This window comes from Leucopleurus acutus, assembly GCF_964270905.1.
Source record: "Leucopleurus acutus genome assembly, chromosome: X".
Classification (NCBI taxonomy): domain Eukaryota; kingdom Metazoa; phylum Chordata; class Mammalia; order Artiodactyla; family Delphinidae; genus Leucopleurus; species Leucopleurus acutus.
Genome location: NC_139148.1, coordinates 12,494,698 through 12,513,217, shown reverse-complemented (window position 1 = coordinate 12,513,217; position 18,520 = coordinate 12,494,698). Strand labels below are relative to the sequence as shown.

At 44.3% G+C, this 18,520-nt stretch overlaps 1 protein-coding gene and 1 pseudogene across 2 annotated transcripts in view; one reads left to right on the top strand and one right to left on the bottom strand.

Moving 5' to 3' along the window:
• Positions 1-8,078, bottom strand: part of GRPR (gastrin releasing peptide receptor) — a gene marked incomplete at both ends in the record, with an annotated part of 30,067 nt that extends 21,989 nt beyond the window's left edge. Inside the window, one exon of the mRNA XM_082864154.1 lies at positions 7,666-8,078. Within this exon, the coding sequence (XP_082720280.1) occupies positions 7,666-8,078 (413 nt within the window). The remainder of the gene's footprint in view (positions 1-7,665) is intronic.
• Positions 8,079-16,978: 8,900 nt separating this feature from the next.
• On the top strand, positions 16,979-18,029 carry LOC309977722 (cyclin-dependent kinase 2-associated protein 1-like; annotated as a pseudogene). Its single transcript has one exon. The product of its transcript is annotated as a cyclin-dependent kinase 2-associated protein 1-like (transcript).
• Positions 18,030-18,520: the final 491 nt, after the last annotated feature.

The following is an 18,520-nucleotide window of genomic DNA, read 5'->3' as shown; positions in this document are numbered from 1 at the left end:
CCATTGCGCCCGCCCTCTGAGCACTCCCGGAGCCGGCCAGCAGCTGTGACAGATCCCTCCCCATGGGGAGACAGGAGTTGAGTTTCCTTCTGGAGAGGCAGCGTATGCTTCAGAAAAATCATACCCTAGAGAAGTTATGGACTGGTGATTCATGTAAACTCCTTCAACAGATAGACTTCCTGGGAAAGTTGCTTTACGAGACATTAAATTGTCCTCCCTTGTGAGAAATGGCCAGTCTCCTTGGGATCAGTGAAGCTGGGCTCTAGAACAGTAGAGGAGCTTTGGAATGACTGGGGTGATCCCCTCAGAAGAGGGCTAACTTGGAGTCACTCAGGGTATCTTTCCACAGAACAGTAGAGTTCAGGATCAGTAGCTCCCACTGCCCAGAGAAGGGAAATGGAATCAGACTTTGTTTTGATGCTTTCTGAAGAAAAGTTTTCAGTTTCCCTGAAGGAACTGGGACTTGGAATGAGGAAAGCAGGGTTCTAGTGTGACTCTACTCTGAATTTGTTGTGACGAGGCCAAATTCCATCACCTCTTTTGGTCTCTGTGTCAAACAAGGTGAGATATTGTGATTTATAAGAAATATGTATTTGGTCATTCAGATGACCAAATACATGTTTCTCATATACATTTGGTCTTGTCCAGTCCCTGGCTCACACTCTTAAAACCCTTGGAATTTCCTAAGTGTGTTGAGAGTGATAAAGGTGTCTTTTGTTATGTTAATGACTTCGGGAAAGCAGTTAAGGATGGGGGCTGGTCACCAAGTGATTCAACACGTGATTAGAGGGCTGGGACTGAAAGTCCCAGCCCCAGACCTCTGAGGAGGGGGATGTGGCTGGAGGTTGAATCAGTTGTCAGTGGCCAGTGATTTAATCAATCATGACTTCGTAAGGAAGCCTCCATAAAAACCCAAAAGGACAAGGTTCAGAGAGCTTCTGGGTTGGTGAACACATGGAGATGCAGGGAGAGTGGCACCTGGAGAGGGCCGGGAAGCTCCCTTTCCTTGTATCTTGCCCTATGCATCTCTTCCACCTGGCTGTTCCTGAGGATAAAAGTATTGTACCCTTTTACAATAAACCAGTGATTTAATAAGCAACATGCTTTCCTGAGTTCTGTGAGTCACTCTAGCAAATTAATGGAACCTGAGGACAGGGGGTCATGGGGACCTCTGATTTTTAGCCAGATGGTCAGAAGCACAGGTTTGTGACTGGCATCTGAAGTGGGAGTGGCGGGTGGTACAAGTCTCGTAGGACTGAGCCCTCAACCTGTGAAATCCGACGCTACCTCTGGGTTAATAGTGTCAGAATTGAGTTGAATTCTCAGACACCTAGCTGGTGTTCTGAGAATTGCTTGTTGGATGTGTGGGGAACTCCTTCCCCCAATGTTGGAAATTGAGTCTCAGAACACCATGTATAAGGGTATGAACTTGAGAATGACTTCTACTTGTAGCTGCTACACTTTATCATCTTGTCGCTGCTTAAACATCAACCACGCTGTAGTTATTGTCCTCTTACTAGATGTAAGGTGGGCCTGGGCGTTATAGCAGGCACAGACCCCATGAAGCGTCTCATATAATGAAGGAAGTAGAAAACACATCTATAAAAAGGACCTAGTAATACAAGGTAGGATAAATTTGATATTTAAAGAACAGTACAGGCAAAAGCATCTTAGGAAAGGGGAAAATATCAATGAAAGCCAAAGGGTCGGGGAATCTTCATGGAAGAGAAGGGCTTGAACTGTGCCCTGAAAGATTGGTAGCATTTGGATAGATGGAGGGAACAGCTCAGTCATCAGGGAGGGGGAAGTGAAGTAAAAGAGGGGAGAAGTCAGGCAGCATGTATGGGAGGCGATAAGAGTTTACCTAGAGCAGTGTTTGCTCTGGTGAATTTTGAGATAAGAAGGTAAAAAGATAGACTGGCAGATGGAAGAGGGCCTGGCAAAAGAGAATGGAAGGATCAGACAGAAGTTCATAGCGCAGACTGGAAAGTGAACCCCATAGGTATTCTTCAGAAAGTCTCAAAACTTCATCAGTGGGATGCCTAAATTCCCCAAGCCTGTGACTGGTGATTGCATTGGTTGCCTGTATTCTTCTCTCTTCATCTTTGAGCATCTTCCAATAGAAGACATTTTACAGACAGGAAGAGCCCATGCAGCTGGGAGGCATTCGTTATTTGCCTGAGGGATTCCTGATACCCTCAATGAACGAAAGCAGCTAACATGGATCCTGGGAAAGAGATTTGGACGCCAAGGCACAGAACAAACTTTCTTCTGCGTTGTCCAACAGAACTTTCTGCAATTATGGAAATGTTCTGTATCTGTGCTGTCCAGTAGAATCACATGTGGCACTGAGCACTTGACATGTGGCTGGTTTGACTAAGGAACTGAATTTTTAGTTTTATTTAAATTAAATCTTGGGAGTTCCCTGGTGGCCTAGTGGTTAGGATTCCGGGCTTTCACTGCTGTGGCCCAGGTTCAATCCCTGGTCAGGGAACTGAGATCCCACAAGCCGTGTGGCGTAGCCAAAATAATAATAATAATAAAAAAATAAATCTAAATTTAAATAACCACATGTAGTTAGTGGCTCCCATGTTGGACCATGCAGCTCTAGATGTCAGGAAAGGCTGAAAACTACATTATCTCATAAATTCCTTGCAGTGAATTCAAAGAATCTGTACTTCAGGAAGGTTGCATTAATGTAATACTTTCCTGTTTCTTTACACATTCCAAATCACAAGGGAGGGGAAAACTTAGGAAAAGTCTTTTCTATGGAATCAAAGAAGGATCACTTTACAGTGGAGCACATCTGGCCATAGGATTTATTCTGTCAGCCCCATTCTAGCAGAAATAAAACTGAGTAATAATACTGCAGCAGACACAAGATAACTTGGGCATGTAATATAAATGCTATTAACATTAAATCCACCTTTATTCTTTGCTTTTATACTGGAAAAGAAAATGCAAACTCTCCTTACCCTTTTCCTGTTAGGTCTTAAATTCCACTTATATAATACTGAGGCACCTAGTATAGAGATGGGCATCTAGTAGCAAAGACCAGTATGTAAAAAAAATATCCATCCATCCCAAACATTCACTATCTCTCCATCCATCTGCCCATCCACTCATCCAACCACCCATCCTCCTATCCATCCACCTCTTTCCATCTATCCATCCATCAACCCATCTCATCCCCCAAATCTATTTACTGACTCACAAAGAATAGATTTTCTCTCATTTGCCCAAATAATGAGAGCTTAACAGAGAGGAACAGAGAAGAAGCAGGTGACTGTGTGATATATTTTTTAAGAGTATGCTTTCAGATGATTAACCATACTTTTAATGAGTCAATATTTATTTATTTATTTTTAACTTTATTTAAAAAATTTTTTAAATTTTATTTTTGGCTGCGTTGGGTCTTCATTGCTACGCACAGGCTTTCTCCAGTTGCGGCGAGCGGAGGCTACTCTTCGTTGTGGTGTGTGGGCTTCTCATTGCCGTGGCTTCTCTTGATGTGAAGCACAGGTTCTACAGCGCAGGCTTCAGTAGTTGCAGCACGCGGGCTCAGTAGTTGTGGCGCATGGGCTTAGTTGCTCCACGGCATGTGGGATCTTCCCAGACCAGGGATCGAACTCGTGTCCCCTGCATTGGCAGGAGGATTCTTAACCACTGCGCCACCAGGGAAGCCCCTAATCAATATATATATATATATATATTTTTTTTTTAATAAATTTATTTATTTTATTTATTTAGTTTCGGCTGCTTTGGGTCCTCGTTGCTGCGCGCGGGCTCTCTCTAGTTGTGGCGAGCAGGCTCTAGAGCGCAGGCTCAGTAGTTGTGGTGCACAGTCTTAGTTGCTCCACGGAATGTGGGATCTTCCCGGACCAGGGCTCAAACCCATGTCCCCTGCATTAGCAGGCAGATTCTTAACCACGGCACCCCCACGGAAGCCCTAATCAATATTTTTTGATCACCCATTAGATACAAGAAACCATCTGAGGCACTGTAAGATATAATATATAAGCAATCTCTGCCTTCTACATTCTTAATAATCTACTTGAAAAGTCAAAGCAATGAATATACGAGAGACTAAAATAAGACAAATGAATGAAATACTTCAAAACAGCAAGATGAAAGATATCATGAGATAATTCATGTATTAGATAATAAGCCTCATGTTTAGAAGAGGGCCAGAAAATCTGGACTAGAATGGTCCAACTTAAGGCTTTAAGGAGGAGGCTTGAGCCAGAATCTGAGTGATGGGCAAGATGACAGATAAAAATCATGAGTTTAAAATTTGGAAGGACCTTAGAAATAATCTAGCTCAAGTCTATTATTTTACAGATGATTTAACTAAGGTCAGAGAGGTAAGAGACTTGGTCTGACTCCCTTATATGGGTAGTAATGGCAGAATAAAAGAAGCCTAAAATGCAGGGCTGTTGATATCCATTCCACTTCCATACATCACATGGGTTGGGGAGAAGAGTCTTCTATTTAGGAAAGAAGAAAGGATTCTGCAGAGTGGATGTGACTCAGCATGAGCAAGGAAGCAGAGCCAGGAACTTGTTGGTGTAACAACTGTGTATGAGGATCTCAATGTGTGTAAGGAGGGGAAGATAGCATGGGGTGAGGGGGAGGCTGGGACCAATAGTGAAGGGGTTTGAATGCAAATCTGCAATTGGTCAGTTTCGTGAAACACAGAATTCTGGTTTCTGGGACTGCCTTGAAGTCTCCCTTTAGTGCCCCAGTATAAACTTTTCTAGAAAAATGTTATTCTTTTCATATTAACAAAGACTCAAGTTCACCTGGGGGAGAGAAAGCTGCAGAAGGGAGGCTGGGATGAGTACTCGCATTGCTGGTCAATCTATAGGGGTCAGGGATGGATGGGGGCTAAGAATTTGCATATTTTTAAGCTCCCCAGTGATTGCGATGATCATCCAGTTTTGAGGGTCTTCTGGTTCACCCTTTGACCAATCCATCAGATAAAAACTACCACTTTGGAAAACTCTTTGACAATATTTACTAAATACCTGCCCCTATGATCCAGCAATTCCTCTCCCAGGCATATACCCAAGAGAAACACTTTTGTTCCCCCAACAGGCATGATCATGGGGGTTATGATCAACCCCAAACTGGAAAAAATCCAATGTCCATCAGTATTAAAATGGATAAATAAACTGAGGTATATTCATAAATGGAACACTACACAACAATTAAAAAGAATAAGCCATTGCTATGTGCACCAACGTGGATGACTCTCCCAGACATAAGGATAGGCATAAGAAGTATGATTCCATGTATATGAGATTAAAGAACCGGCAAAAATAATAAATGGTAATTGAACTCAGAATAGTGATTGCCTCTCTATGGGGTTGGGTATTAACTGGAAAGGGACATAAAGGAAAATCCTGGAGTGCTGGAACTGTTCTTTGTCTCTATCTGGGTGGTGGTTATGTTGTTATACAGAATATGTGAAAATATATTGAGCTGTACACTTGTTCAGTTTACTGTATATAATTATACCTTGTTGAGAAGAAAAAAATACAGATATTGTGTGTGTGTGTGTGTGTGTGCGTGCGCGTGTGTATTTGCCCTGCCAACCTCATGAGGTTGTTATAAAACTCCAATAGCTTTTAAAGATGAGACGTACAGTCTTATATATTTTAACTAGCTCAATACCTATTCTTGTTGAAATTGGTTAGAGGCACTACTTGTGATTCAGGTAACTGGTCAGCTTTTTTAAGCCTTAGCAAAACACAGAAAGTTAGTTATATGGAAGCTTACAGTAATTTCTGAACTTGGGAAAGATGTGCGGTAACTGTAAACTTACTGAGAACACACCAGAGCTGCCAAATGGTGCAGCCTGGCTTTTGAGAGAGCCTTTCTGCTGATGGGGAATTTCGTCTGCTTTGAAACCCCGGAGAAGAGTTCCCTGCAGCTGTATCTTTCCATTGCACTCCCTCACTTTCCTCTCCCTCACTCCCCCCTCCCCCACTCCCCACCCCATCCCAGGAAGACAGGAAAGGCCATCTGTACCACTGCACTCACCAACCCGGAAACCAAAATCTCATCATCCCATCAAGAAAATGACTGTCATCCTGAGGTGCCCTTGGCCACTGGTAACCAGCCACAAACTTGCTGCCAGCTCCACAGTTTGCCTGCCCTGGCTCAACAGTGAGACTGCCTGTGGTCATCAGGCCTTGGTGGGCATATGTTCAGGGTTAGAGCGAGCTGAGAGTGAGTGGCAGGAACCGAGAAACCCTGCCTAGTGGGCGCCATGTGCAAACCTCGTTCCTGGGCTATTATTTTTCAGTCTGAAAAAGTTGTGTGTGCTGAGCAGTGTACTTCAGGCAGCTAAGTATAAACACATGTCTACAAATACTGATAACACTCTCTTTATTTGTCCATTACTCCACAAACCCAGATCACCTGGGGACTGTTTGTTCCTCTACAAAGTGAGAATCCAGCACCTTATGTATTAAAATGTGGGACATTTTCTTCAGAGTATAAATTTTCAAGAGCTGCTTCTATGCCTTCCTCAGTACACTCTCAAATCCCTTTGTATCTTTAACACCATAACATACAGTTGATTTTAAAATAAAAATTGATAGTCTCTGTTTCCTTGCACCAGTTTTTCTTAATTTGACCATATGGTCGACAATGTGTCTGAAGCCTATTCATTACTGTGTCCAGTTCTAGAGCCCAGAAGTACATAAGACATGCTCAGCAATTTATGTGAACAATCTGCAGGTATTTCCTGACTGGTTATTTCAAGCAAGTGTTTTTTACGTGATAGACACCTGATAAATGCTCAAAGAATGAATATGAATGTTTAAGAATGAATAAATGTGAATTTTTAAGCAATATGTTCACACAAGAAATGCAGTTCACAAATATGTATGTTTCCCAGAATAAAACACTGTACTGGACTCCCTCCCCCCGCCCAAAAAACAAAAACCCTAAAAGTATTGTATATGGAAGTACATCAATAAAGATACTAAAATTTGAAATCAACCTTGAATGGAGCTTTCTCAAGGAAAGAAAAAATCCAAATAATGCTTGGTTTCACCTAAGGGATACTTAGAAAAACCAGCACACAAACTGTTCAGTTCCAGAGAACCAAATACAACATCAGCTGTGAGAAAAGTTAAACTGTCTGAAGAGAATGGATTTCAAGGAAATGCTGCTTATTTTCTCCTCTTGGTTATTTCTGAAAGAACATTTGAAGAAGAAATGCAGTGGGACTTTTCTGTTCTCTGAAGACTTTGAATTGCTTCCAAGAGACATTTACCTGGGGTTTAAACTCTATTAGGTGTGAATTTTTTTTTTTTTCCTCACCAGTCAATTAATTTTGCAGGGAGTGAGAAGTTAGGAAGAAGCAAGGCTAAATCAGCTGTCTCCAGAAAATGCACCTCAATCTTACACTCAGAGATCTTTTTTCTCAGCACCCCCCCCCCCGCCCCCACCGCTATCCACTGACTTTTCTTTCTGAAACCAATATGTCAAACACAAGAAGTAGTCCCTAGAACAGAAACATGCCTGGAAGGGAATGGGAGTTTGAGTGAAACTTCCCTGCACACAAACAACCCTGTTTGTCCCGATGTGGTAGCTCATTTACCGAAGCATCTACCACCCTCAGAGAGAAGGTCGCTGTCCTCCAGGACTTACCTGTCTGCTGAGAGAGCTGTGAGTGTGAAGACAGACACCCCTACCGAGGTAAGCTGGATAAAAGGGATCAGTTTGCAGCCAATCCTGCCAAACAGCCATCTGTCGGCCAGGTACCTGCTGGCATCTACAGGCGCACAGGTTACCAGGAGCAGCAGGTCTCCCACGGCCAGGCTGGAGATGAATATGTTCGGTACATTTCGCATGGACTTCACGGTACAGAAGATCTTGATCAGGGTGATGTTGCCAACGAGGCCTATCAGAATGATGACCCCATAAATTGCAGGGATGACATACAGGACCCCCGGGTGGAACCAGTCGTCGTTCGTGGGGAGATCCACACTGTGATTAGAGATGTTGCAGTGTACGAAATGGTCCACGTCCAAGTTTAGAAGCAAACAGTCATTCAGAGCCATCCTCTAGGTTCTTTCCCACCTAAAAAGTGCCCTTAGATGCTGTTGCTTAACTTTTGACTTTGCAGTTTGGTGAAGATGATGATAAAATCTATGCTGGGCTCTTTATCTTCTTTAATAAAAATACTCTGAGTACATAGAGACTATGGCATTCAAAATTGTCACTATTCTGACGCTGGCGCTGCTCTGGTCTTTACGTGACCAATGTAATACATCTCTAAATTCAGTAAGTTAACAACAAAACACCCACAAAAACTCAGCTCCCAAAGGGCTTAGAATCAAACCCACTCTGTACCAACTCCTTCTACCTCCATTCTAGTCTGAGTCTCCCTGGCTGCAGTTTACTAAGAACTTTTGGCCTGCTATTTTCACACGGCATTTCCCGTCTTTCCTGATATTTAGAACCTGAAGGTTTAAAGAGGGTAGAAAAACACTGTACCGAGAAAGCCTGAAATGCTATAGGCAGGAACGCTTTGCACGTCACCGGCTTCACCAGCAAACGGCAGCTCTGCTGAGCTGAGGCTCTGAAGAGGAACAGGGCTACTTATAGGCAGAGAGTGCCAGCCCCCTGCTGGACACTTCAGTCACTGCCCGGCCGCCTGCTCTGCCCAGATGAGACTCGCCCAACAATCTGTGGGGTCCTAGCAGATAATTTGGGCTTCTCTTTTTCAGATGCAGCACTCTGCAAAGCACTGGAAATCTTTCTGATACTAGGCTCCAAATCCAGACTCACATCCCATTTTCTCATCTTTTCCAATACATTAGGATGACATGTTAAGGTTGCTATAAAATGAGGTCTGTCCCTGAATTAAATTGCACACAGATGAGCAAGGCGTCCACATGTGAGTGGTCCCACTCGGCCTTCCCACTGCCTATTTGAACAGGGATTGCTACTGAGGGCAAATAGGCACACGACTCCTGCCTTAAACCTTCAGCACCTGACATCTGGGAAGAGCAGAAAGCAGAACGCACACACGCTCTGCCAGGCCATTCTTTTTCCCTTTACCAGAGAGAAATAAAATCCGAAGCCAGCTGTGTTCTAACTCTCACAGATAAGTAGTCTTTTCCAGGAGAATTTTCTCATTGGATCTAAAAGGTACATGAATTGGCATTCTGGTGCAGCTATTTGCAATTTTAAGTTAATGTTTGCTGCGTTTTATAGCAAATTTCCTCGTAAGCTCTGAGTGAGAAATGAACTATAAAGGAGTTACAGATAGAGTACTGAGGAATTGGGGAGTGGGAAGAATAACTTAGAGTTGACAGGTGCCAGGAAAGGCTTTACTGAGGAGGTACTATTAGATTTAAGCTTAGACCTTTAGCAAAAATGTATAATTACATTACAAGTGTGAATCTTCAAGACTTACGTCAAGCTCTTCAAGCTCTTCCAGATACATCACAGGAAGCCAGTTACTAGCAGGCGCTGCCACTGAAAGTTTGGTTTTTCAGGATTCATAAGGAATAAAGAAGCTTGCACTCATCACCATGCCAGGGCCCACCAAGTGTGCTGTCATGGAAATTTCCAATGGCAGCTTGCAACACTGAGGCGGCTGCCATGCTTCTTCCGTAAACCCAAGGGCTTGTGCTCCTCTCAGCCAGCAGTAGAGTCTAATGTTACATGCCCAGAGGGGGAAGAGCTTCTCAGTGGTGATCAGCAGCACCATTAATGAGTCAGTAACCACAAGCCTAGTGGTGTTGATGAGTTACTGGCAGTAGAGCTTAATAATGCTGTACATGGACTCCCTGCTTAAGTCCTGGCTCCCTCATTCATTACCTTGGCAAGTTACTTGGTGTCTTAAGCCTCAAGCTCCTCATCTGTAAAGCGGGGATAATTCGTGAAGTTAAATGAAATTACTCGTGTTAAGACTTCATAGTATTTGGCACATAGTAAGTGCTCAAGTAATAATCAGCTGCTATTATTAAACCTATTATTATTGTTGTGATTGAAAGAGACTATTTTTGTGATTTTATTTTGGAAAAGCCCAGTAAAGTCAGAAGAGAGACTGACCTCAGATCAATAGGCTAAAAGTTCTATCATAGCAGCCAGTCCTCCATTTACTTGAAAGTCATTTATCAAACACCTGCCAGTTTCCAGGCACTGTGTAAGAGCCTGAGAAAAATAACATGAAGATACATGTTATGATAAGACCCGTCATGATCCCAACTACTCAAGCGTAAAGTCAGAGGACCTGGTTTCAAAGAATAATGCCAAGAAGGGTTTTCAAGAAGATTCTGCAAATGCTTCTGTTCGTTCTATACCGTATTCATAATTCTGCTTCTTGAAATTGCTGTGGTGGCTTTCTTCTCTGATCATTTACCTTTCTTCCTCTCAATGACAATCATTGCTTCTGGCGTTGTTTTTGTTGTCATTACCAGAGGGACAGCCTTGTAGGAATTATGCCAAAACTCAGAGAAATTCACCACTCTTGGACTAGAAGAATTAGTGAGGCATTGAACTGCCCAGGGTAGTCCTGAGCATTTAGAAACAGGTAGCAAAAGCCAGAACCTGGCTATATTATTATATGAAACCCGGGCACCTTTGGGCCTTTTAACCTTCTGAAAGTTCCTTGAGTATTGTTTAAATAGAAATAAACTCTGGCTTCTTTTAAAAAAAAAAAAAAGTCGCAGCATTTACACCCCATCCCCTCCCTTTTCTCCAGAGAAGGTGACATTTGATCTTTTTTTTTTTTCAAGATTTATTTATTTATTTAATTTATTTTTGGCTGCATCAGGTCTTAGTTGCTGCATGCGGGTTCTTCGTTGAGGCGCGCAAGCTTCTCTCTAGTTGTGGTGAGTGGGTTTTCTCTTCTCTAGTTGTGGCGTGCAGGCTCCAGAGCACGTGGGCTCTGTAGTCTGTGGCACGTGGGCTCTGTAGTCTGTGGCGCACGGGCTCTAGTTGAGGCGTGCGAACTCAGCAGCCGCAGCACACGGGCCCAGTTGCCCCGCGGCATGTGGGATCCCAGTTCCCTGACCAGGGACCGAACTCGCGTTCCCTGAATTGCAAGGTGGACTCTTCACCACTGGACCACCAGGGAAGTCCCGACATTTGACCTTAAAGGCTATTTGGCAGAACCCTTTGAACAGAGAAAATAGTATGCACCTAGGATGGAGGCTTAAAGGGAAGAGCATGGCATTGAGCAGCGGACAGCTTCAAGCCCGGAAAGGGCATCCAGATTGGAAGAGAGGGGGCAGGGAAAGAGCAGTGTGAAATGAAGCCTGAGGCAGGTTTGGGTGAAATTGTGATGGATCTTGTATTCTTGTTAAGAAGTTTGGTCTGAAGGGCATGTTTTTGGTTCACAAAGAGGACTCCCAGATGTTGTTTCCCTTTATTTCTTTAGACACACCCGTGTGCTGAGTCAACCACACCTCTTAAATCCAACTGGGCTGTTAGTGTTTCTTCCCATGTAAGTTACACTGATGCTGAGAGTTAGCAGTGATTCCTCATGGCTGTTGTTGGTGTTAGGTGTCCCACAACACTATAGACTGTTCTGATGGTATTTTAGGAGTGAGGATATATTGAGGTTCAACACTTAATATTTTCTGGGAGCAAGGATGTTTTAGAAAGCTAATTAGAGAATTTTGATGTCATTTCAACTAATTAGCTATAATGACTCTTTCCATCCCTACCACTTTGTGTCGCCTTCGAGCAGATCACCAAACATACTTAGACATTTGCTTAGCTTTTTATTTAATGGTGAGCATGAGATGCCTTTGACTTATGAAAATGACATAGAACAAACATAATACAAAGTCCCCGTCCTCAGGGACTCCAGTTTCTGAATAGAATTGGAGTGTGACTCAGCATCCTTTCTTACGTGTTGGGGCAGGAGCGTCATTTCTATTTCAGTCAAGAGAGTCACATTTTCCACTCTTCCAGACAATTGCATTTTGTTTTTTAATATGGGGGTGGGACACAGTCATTTGGTAGAATTTGGGAGGATGGGTGGACTCAACAGGACCAAAGAGAGTAAAGACAAAGTCTCTGCCCACCAGCTATGTGCATGGCACTGTGTCTTCCAGCAGCTGGCATTCTTGGTAGACTGACAATGAACATACACAGAAAAGATAATTATAGAGTGGGTAGAATTTGTAGGTGGAACCAGAGTAAAGAGAAGGGGATGCTTTGGGTCTGTCTGTGAGATAGTCTTGAACAAAGCTGTAGAGGGGAGTAATAAATGAGAAAAAGGAGACTGCATCTGCTGGGGAAGACTTTACATTTAAGGTTTCTGGTTGGACTTCAGCCTATAGAACACTGGTTCTTCAAAAAAACTCAAGATTGCCTGGAGTGCTTCTTAAAAATACAGATTCTGAGGCCATACCCCAGACCTATCGAATGAGATCTCCAGGGATGGAACCCAAGAATCACTATTTTTCATGAGGTCCTGAAGGGATTCCAGCCCTCTGCTATGCTGGGGACCAATGATGCAGGCAGTGTGTGACCCCGAGATCACGGCAACATTACAGTCCTTGTGCCTGCCCTCTGTGGAGGGAGAGGGTGAGCAAGGAAGCACATTTAGGAGATTGTTGCTATGGGCCCTTGATACCCAAAGTGTGGTCCTTGAGCCAGCAGCTTGGGTATCACCGTAGAGCTTGTGAGAAATGCAGAAACTCAGGCACCACCCCAGATCTCCTTAATCATAATTTGCATTTTAACAAGCTCCCCAGGGATTCAGGTGCATGTTAAAGTTTGAAAAGTACCGCTCTAGGCGTTAGGGAGTTCTGGCAGAAAAGGTTAAGAAACCAGGGCAGGAACTGGGAGCAGATAGGAAACTGGAATCTCAAGCTCAGAATGAAACCAGCAACTGGACCACCTGGAAGCTGACTGAAGAATCCCTCATTTGGGGTTTTTGATATCCCCCTGATAATGGCTGGGAGTTGTCCCGGACTGCATGGCAGGCAAGCTGTTTTTGCCACAAGACAGGGGCCAGAATCCCATTACAAATGTAGGGAATCTAGGCAATGGAAAAGCCCAAGATGGTGAAATTTTTTAGGCTTGTGACTCAGTATAAACAGCAAGAACAAGAGAGAAGCCACTCTGGAGGGAAATGCTGAATCTGGTTTTAGGCATATTGAGTTCACTATATGAACAAGGGAAAGGAAGGAAGTCAACGAAAATGACAGCTGAAGTCTGGAGGCAGAGAGGTAAATAATTAAGAGGACTGGCTGGGAACCAGGATGATGAATGACAGTAGTTTAACTGTACAGAGAAATCACCAAGAATCGAGTGAAGTTAGGCTTTGAGGAAAAGGTCATGTGCTGAAAATCAGTGGGTACCAAACATGATTGCAATATTACATATGTGGCAGCACCATGGAGAAGCTGCTGAAAAGATTGCAGCAACTCTTGCTTGAGAAGAATCAGAGATGTCAAATTTTAGTGCTGCAGCAGGAACAAAAGAGATGGATGACTGTATCCAGATCCTGTAATGCCGGGATCACTTCAAGTTCCCTTCTTTTCTCTTAACATTCTGTGGCTTTTCATGGTGCTTGGAAACTCAGGAGAGATGGGGGGAGTCTTCTGAAAGAAAGAGTCAGGTTTCATTTTGTGCCACACAAAGCTGCAGAAGGGCAGGTCGATGCCCAGAGAAGGCCTGGAGTGGAACACCGGACTCTCAGTCAGACCCAAGGCCGACAGAACAACTCGCATGGCGGTTTGAACATATTCCACCAGTTCTTGGTACTCTTTCCTTCAAGAGGTGGAGATAAATTTTCCTCCCCTTGGATATGAGCTGCACTCAGTGACTGGCTTCCAACAAACAGAATGCAGCATCAGTGATAGTGTGTAACTTCCAAGATTAGATGACAAAGGACATTGCCGCTCCCTCCGTGCACTGTCTCTTAGATTATTTGCTCTGAAGGAAGTCAGCCCCCATATTGTGAGGACACTCAAGTGACCCTACGGACAGATCCCCAGGCTGAGGAACTGAGGCCTCCCGTCCACAGCTCTGTGAGTAAGTCATCTTGGAAATGGATCCTCCAGCCCCAGTCAAGCCTTCAGATGACTGCAGCCCCAGCCAACATCTTGACCACGACCTCAAGAGATACTCTAAGCCAGAACCATCCAGTCAAAACACTCTCGAATTTCTCACCCACAGAGACTGTGAGTTAATAAATGTTTTTGGTTTTAATCCACTGCTTTATGGTAATTTGTTATGCAGTGATAGATGTGGAACACCTGGTAAGTAGAATGGATGAAGGGCGGGGGGAACCAGCAAAAAGACAAAATAAAACAGAAAAGAAATACCAGAAAAGGCAAGTGCTATAAACCAGGTTGAACCTTGAGTGGTTAGAGTGTGAAGGAAAGTATGGTCAAATCTAGAAGAGTTATGGAGACCAAAATCCATTTGTTATTCAGTACCACCAGAGTTTTTATCTGGATAAAATATGTGTATTTTTAAAAAATCATAAATGAGGTGAACTTTCTTGCCTGGCCACCATGTACCTGAAAATTAGACTATTTATATCCCATTTCCCCATCTGCTCAGTGAGCTTGGGCAAGTCAGTTCAGTGAACATTATTTGCCACTGAACTGTTCTGTGCCATGGATTCCCCGTCCATAAAATACAGAGCATTTTCCCTTGGCCTATGCTTCAGGACAACTTGAGGCATTAGTATCACCCAGTGGCACCTAAGGCAACATAAAGTGGCACCTTCCCCTCTGCCCTCAGCCATCTCTCTTTCCAGCTCTTCTTCTCTCCTGGAAGAATCCAATCAGTGAGACCCCAGGCCCCCCTGAAACGCATCCCTTGTATTATGTCTATACCTCTACTAATAGATGTCTGACAAGACAACATGTTGCTGGGATGAATTCCTTTTTAAACATTTTATTTTGAAATAACTTTAGGTTTATAGAAAAGTTGCCACGATAGTACAAAGAGTTCCCATATACCCTTCTCCCAGCTTCCTCTATTAGCATCTATAAAACTAAGAAATTAGCATGGGCGCAAGACTATCATCTAAACTATGGACTTTATTCAGATTTCACCAGGTTTTCTACCAGTCATTTTCTGTTCCACTATCCAATCCAAGATACCACACCGCATTTACGCATCATGATTCCTTAGTCTCCTCTTATCTGTGACAGTTTCTCAGACATTCCTGTTTTTCGTGACCTTGACACTTTTGAACAGTACTGGTCGGGAATTTTGTAGAACATCCCTCCATTTGGGTTTGTCTGATATCTTTTCATTGTGAGACTGGAGATGTGAATTTGGGGTAGAAAAACCATAGAGGTGAGGTGCTCTTCTCATCACATCATATCAGGGAGTATGTATTAGTTGCTACTATAATAAATTACTATGAATTTAGTGGCTTAAAACAGAAATTTATTCTTTTACAATCTGAAGGATGAAAGTCTGAAATAAGTTTTACAGGCTAAAATCAAGCTGCTGGCAGGCCTGGTTCCTTCTGAAGGCTCTAGAGGCCTCCATCATTCCTTGGCTGGTGGCCACATCACTCCAGTCTCTGCTTATGTCATCACATTGCCTTCTCTTCTTCCATAGGCAAATCTTCCTTTGCCTCCCTCTTATAAGGACTCTTGTGATTACACTGAGCCCACCCAGATAGCCTAGAATAATCTCCCCATCTCGACTGCATCTGCAAAGTGCACTTTGCCACATAAGGTTTTTTGTTTGTTTGTTTTTAAAAGTAATTTTATTATTTTAAAATAAATTTATTTATTTTTGGCTGCCTTGGGTCTTTGTTGCTGCATGAAGGCTTTCTCTAGTTGCAGCGAGCGGGGGCTACTCTTTGTTGTGGTGCGCGGGCTTCTAACTGCGGTGGCTTCTCTTGTTGCGGAGCATGGGCTTTAGGTGCGCGGGCTTCAGTAGTTGGCACATGGGCTCAGTAGTTGTGGCTCGCGGGCTCTAGAGCGCAGGCCCAGTAGCTGTGGCGCATGGGCTTAGTTGCTCCACAGCACGTGGGATCTTCCCAGACCAGGGATTGAACCCTTATCCCCTGCACTGGCAAGCAGATTCTTTTTTATTTATTTATTTTTTTTGCGGTACGTGGGCCTCTCACTGCTGTGGCCTCACCCCTTGCAGAGCACAGGCTCCGGACGCTCAGGCTCAGCGGCCATGGCTCACGGGCCCAGCCGCTCCGCGGCATGTGGGATCTTCCCGGGCCGGGGCACGAACCCGTGTCCCCCGCACTGGCAGGCGGACTCTCAACCACTGCGCCACCAGGGAAGCCCGGCAAGCAGATTCTTAACCACTGCGCCACCAGGGAAGTCCCACCACATAAGGTTTGCCATATAAAATAGTCACAGGTTCCAGGGATCAGGACCTGGATATCACTGGGGGCTATTGCTCAGCCAACACAGAGTACATGATATCCATATGATTTATCAGTGGCCATGTTAATCTTCACACTTTGTTAAGGCTGTGTAGGCCAGGATTCTCCACTGTAAAGTTATTGTTTAGGGGGCACAGATTCCTTTTAATTACCAGAAATATGACTGTATTCACACCCAAAGTAATGATGTTGACATTATGTAACCATTCAAAATTACTTATATTAAGTATCATTCCCTACCAGACCCAGTTCTAGACCCTGGAAATACAAAAATTAACAAGCAATGGTCCATACCCTCAAGGAGATAATTGCCTAACTAGGACAACATTTGCAATTTGTTTAAAGAAAGCAAGTTTAGGCTCAAAGTTTGCGGCCGCCCTTGCGCCCGCCCGACGTATGGGTGATATACTGCAGCGGGTGTCAGGGTGAGGGACGGCCATATTTGCCGGTGCGGCCCGAGCCGTTAACAACAAAAAGTGCGCAGGAGCTTGGCGCGCGCACGGACGCGCGCACGGACGCGCGGGCCGCCTCGCTGTCACCCGGCCTCGCCGCCTTCGCCGCCACCCTCGCGGGCTGGGCCCCGCTGCGCCCCGGTGCGCCCCGCCGCTCGGGGGAATGTCTTACAAACCGAACTTGACCGCGCACATGCCCGCCACCTCCCTCAACGCCGCTGAGAGTGTCCACCCGCCCTCCACCAGTATGGCGATGTCTTCACAGTACCGCCAGCTGCTGACTACGGGCCGCCATCTCTAGGCTACACCCAGGGAACTGGAAACAGCCAGGTGCCCCAGAGCAAATACGCTGAGCTGTTGGCCATCATCGAAGAGCTGGGGAAAGAGATCAGACCCACCTACGCGGGCAGCAAGAGCGCGATGGAGAGACTAAAACGAGGCATCATCCACGCTCCAGGATTGGTGCGGGAGTGCTTGGCTGAAAAGGAACGGAATGCCAGGTCCTAGCTGCCTTGTGAGCCTGGACGGTTTTCCATCTTCGGAGAGAAGTTACAGTTCATCTCCCCTGTTCAGACGAAACTTTTGTTTTCAAAATGGTAACAGTTTGGTTTCTCCTCCCCCTGCCCCTCCCATGGTTCACTAGGCTCCGAATCTACAGTCTGTAAGATTGAGGAAAGATTTTGCAGTTGATTGGGAGTTACATTTTAAATAGTTAGGAACTACCCAGGTGTTTGTTGTTGTTTTTTAAAGCATTGATTCAAAAGATGCACGTAAAAATTACCTATCTTACAGCAAACTAGTTTGCCTCCAAGATACCAGTGTCTCGCTCTCCTCTTTTGAATACATTTATGTTACCCGGATTGTTCTTTGATCCTTTTCATAAGCTGATACAACTTGAAGGGTTTTTTTTGTAGTGCGGACTTGACAGCACACTTAACTAGTAGCTGGTCCCCTCGTTTCCCATACACTATAGATTCTGCTTAACGTAAATTCTTTTTTTGCTTAAGCATTTGCATGACTATTAGTGCTCTGAAGTCGATTTTTAAAATGCACAAGTTATACATACAGAAGAAAAAGCAACCTCCCAAACCAAACCCAACAAGGATCCCCGAAATTTTTCCCGAGACTGTATGTAGATTTCAGTTCTGCCTTTCCTGTAAGTTGATCCAAAGATCTGGAAGAAAATGGAACTGTTTGCATCTTTGTATTTATTACTCGATGTAATAAAGCTTATTTTCATTAAAAAAAAAAAAGAAAGTAAGTTTATAAACATAAGCAAGCTTTCTTTTTAAAGAACCTGGACACTGTTTTGGTGATGACCTTTAATTGTATAGAGAGTTTTAGGTCATGTGAAAATGGAAACTAATTTTCTTATACTTTCTGAAGTCCGATTGGACTTTCTGTGACCATTTCCCACTTTTTGTTTTGTTTTGTTTTGTTTTGTTTGCGGTGCGCGGGCCTCTCACTGTTGTGGCCTCTCCCGTTGCGGAGCACAGGCTCCGGACGCGCAGGCTCAGCGGCCATGGCTCACGGGCCCAGCCGCTCCGCGGCATGTGGGATCTTCCCGGACCAGGGCACGAACCCGTGTCCCCTGCATCGGCAGGCAGACTCTCAACCACTGCGCCACCAGGGAAGCCCCTGTAATTATGTTTTTAAAAGTACTTATCTTTTAGAGCAGGGGCAGCCAACTTTTTCTAAAAGGCCA